Source organism: Loa loa (assembly GCF_000183805.2).
Source record: "Loa loa unplaced genomic scaffold supercont3.578, whole genome shotgun sequence".
NCBI lineage: Eukaryota > Metazoa > Nematoda > Chromadorea > Rhabditida > Onchocercidae > Loa > Loa loa.
The window spans coordinates 18786-21132 of NW_018108758.1; the positions used below are offsets into that span (position 1 = coordinate 18786).

Below are 2347 nucleotides of genomic sequence, written 5' to 3' on the forward strand. Positions count from 1 at the left end.
CATATTATATTGACCATTATATTGATGACCATTATATTGATGATTATAAATCATACTCTTTTATGACATGTAATTTTTCAATAAAATGGAAACAAAATGTTTGTCCCATATTTAAATTTTCATCTTTGTTAAAGATTTTAAACAAAGAAATCAATGATTGTAATATTGGGAGAAATTTTACAAAAAAAATTTATATAATATCCAAATTAATTATGCATTGTTTTTTCTTTTCCCCATTCTTTTCACAATCATTTCACAATTTTATAGATTGCAAAATGATTAATATTTAAATAAATTAGCATAAAATTTGGAAAAAAAAACGAAACAAAACAAAGGAAAAAGAAAAATAATTTTAATTTATCTGTTTTTTTTTTAAACTATTTTCTCTTCATTTTATTTTATTTTTAATAGATAATAATTATAAAAATAGATTTTGTTGACTTTTTATATTTAACTTTTCTTTTTTTTTTAAATAGTTGACATAAAAATAAAGAAATAATAAATGTAATTTTAAAAAGTGATTATTTAGAGAAGAAGAAGGAAAGAAAAAGAAATGTTTACATATAAGATTGATGATAAGCAATCAGTTAAACAGCTGTTACATTTTTGTTAATTTAAATCAATTTAATGCTAATATTATTGAAAATAACAAATGAAATAAAAGTTAGAATGAAGGATGGCAAAATTAATTGAATGTATTATGTAAATTATATCAAAAATTATACATTTTCCATTCCGGATTGATATATTTTCATTCCGGATTCATTATCAGTTAAGGAATTATGTTACAGGAATGCGATGAAAAAATAAATGATATGTTGAGGAATTGAAAATTATTAACCTAAAAAATTGCATAAATTTTAAATGTAATTAAAGATCGATTATTATCCATGAAATATTTGAGAAAAGAGTGAAAAAATCATTCCTTTCTTCTTTTTAAATAATAATTATTACAAAATATTTGCATACAATTAATTATTAGTTAATTACAAAATTAAATTGAAAGTTTGATTTTGTATCGCCAATAAAGTTCGACTGACAAACTTTACGCAACAATTTATTCCCATTTTATATCTTTTTCTTTTTTTCATTTCAAATATATTCCTTTATTAAATTAAATTATCTATTAATAGTAATTAATAAGTAGTTGATGAAGAATAATATGATTAAATGTTTCATATATTGCAAATTGCAATTTTTGATGTACTAAAATAAAAGTTTTTGATTTTTAAACATATATAAATTAATTTGAATTATCCAATAAGGAATGGAATGTGAAAATTTTAAATTAATTAAAATCACCTGAAATAATGTATAATCTAGATATACAATAAATGAAATAACATAAAAGATATGCAGCAATTAAAATTTTATATTTTATTTTATAAAATTTTATTGCCTATTTTTCTTCCTTTTTTTTTCAAATTCAAATTTATTACTTGTAAAATTAAGCAAAAACTCACTCCCTTGGACAATTAGCAAAAATGCTATTTCGTTGTTGGACAAGCTTTTTTAGCGATAAAACGGGTTCCAGTGAACGGGTACTGGTAGAATTGATCAGGTAAAAAATGACATATCGTGAACTGGTGAATACAGTATCCAATGTTGTTAATTCATTTTGATCTTCATTATTACCTGAGCAATAAAGGAAAAAAATGATATTAATGATCCTAAATGCTCATTAATATGAAATGATAAAAGTATTAGCCTAAAATTAGAAATTGAATTAGAAAAATTAAGTTTGTAACATTCAACAATGTAACAAACAAATAACAACTGAATCATTTTCATAATCTTTTTTTTTCCAACATTTAATTCCTTTTCTTTTTTTTGTCAGCTATTTCATTTCCAATATTTGATCGTTTTCATTATTTCATTTTCGAATTTAATTATTTCAATTATTCCTCATCAACAATGAATCATTTTTTTTATTACTACATTGTTTATTTTTTTCCTTTTTCTTTTTTGCAAAGATATAATCAATTCCATTATTTCATTTTAAAATTTTAGTCATTTCCAATATTTCTTTTTTTCTCAACATTTTAATCATTATCATTTGCTATTTTTTTTTTTGGTTTTCTCTTGTAAAAAATTTTTAATTAAAATTAACCTTTAGCTGAAGAAGATGGAATGAGATGTATAAGACCAATATTTCGGAAGCAATAATCGTAAAGATCTTCGAATGACATAACGAAGAAAAGTGAATATCTGAAATGAAAGAGCTGATGAAAATGTCAAGTTTTAATGATTTCAAAGAGAATTGATCATCGTCAAGATAATTGATGATATTATTGTTGTCATTACTTTTTTCTCTCTCCCTCCCTCTCTCTCTCTCTCTCTCTTCTTC

The 2347-nt window shown here is 21.8% G+C and overlaps 1 protein-coding gene across 1 annotated transcript; it reads right to left on the reverse strand.

Moving 5' to 3' along the window:
* Positions 1-1459: 1459 nt before the first annotated feature.
* LOAG_18845 (hypothetical protein) lies at positions 1460-2211 on the reverse strand (the record flags this gene model as incomplete). The annotated part of the gene is made up of 2 exons (XM_020451507.1): positions 2111-2211; positions 1460-1635 (listed from the first exon to the last, which is right to left on the reverse strand). Exons 1-2 carry the CDS (start codon positions 2187-2189, stop codon positions 1460-1462), a joined length of 255 nt encoding a protein of 84 aa, XP_020304703.1. The 5' UTR covers positions 2190-2211.
* Positions 2212-2347: the final 136 nt, after the last annotated feature.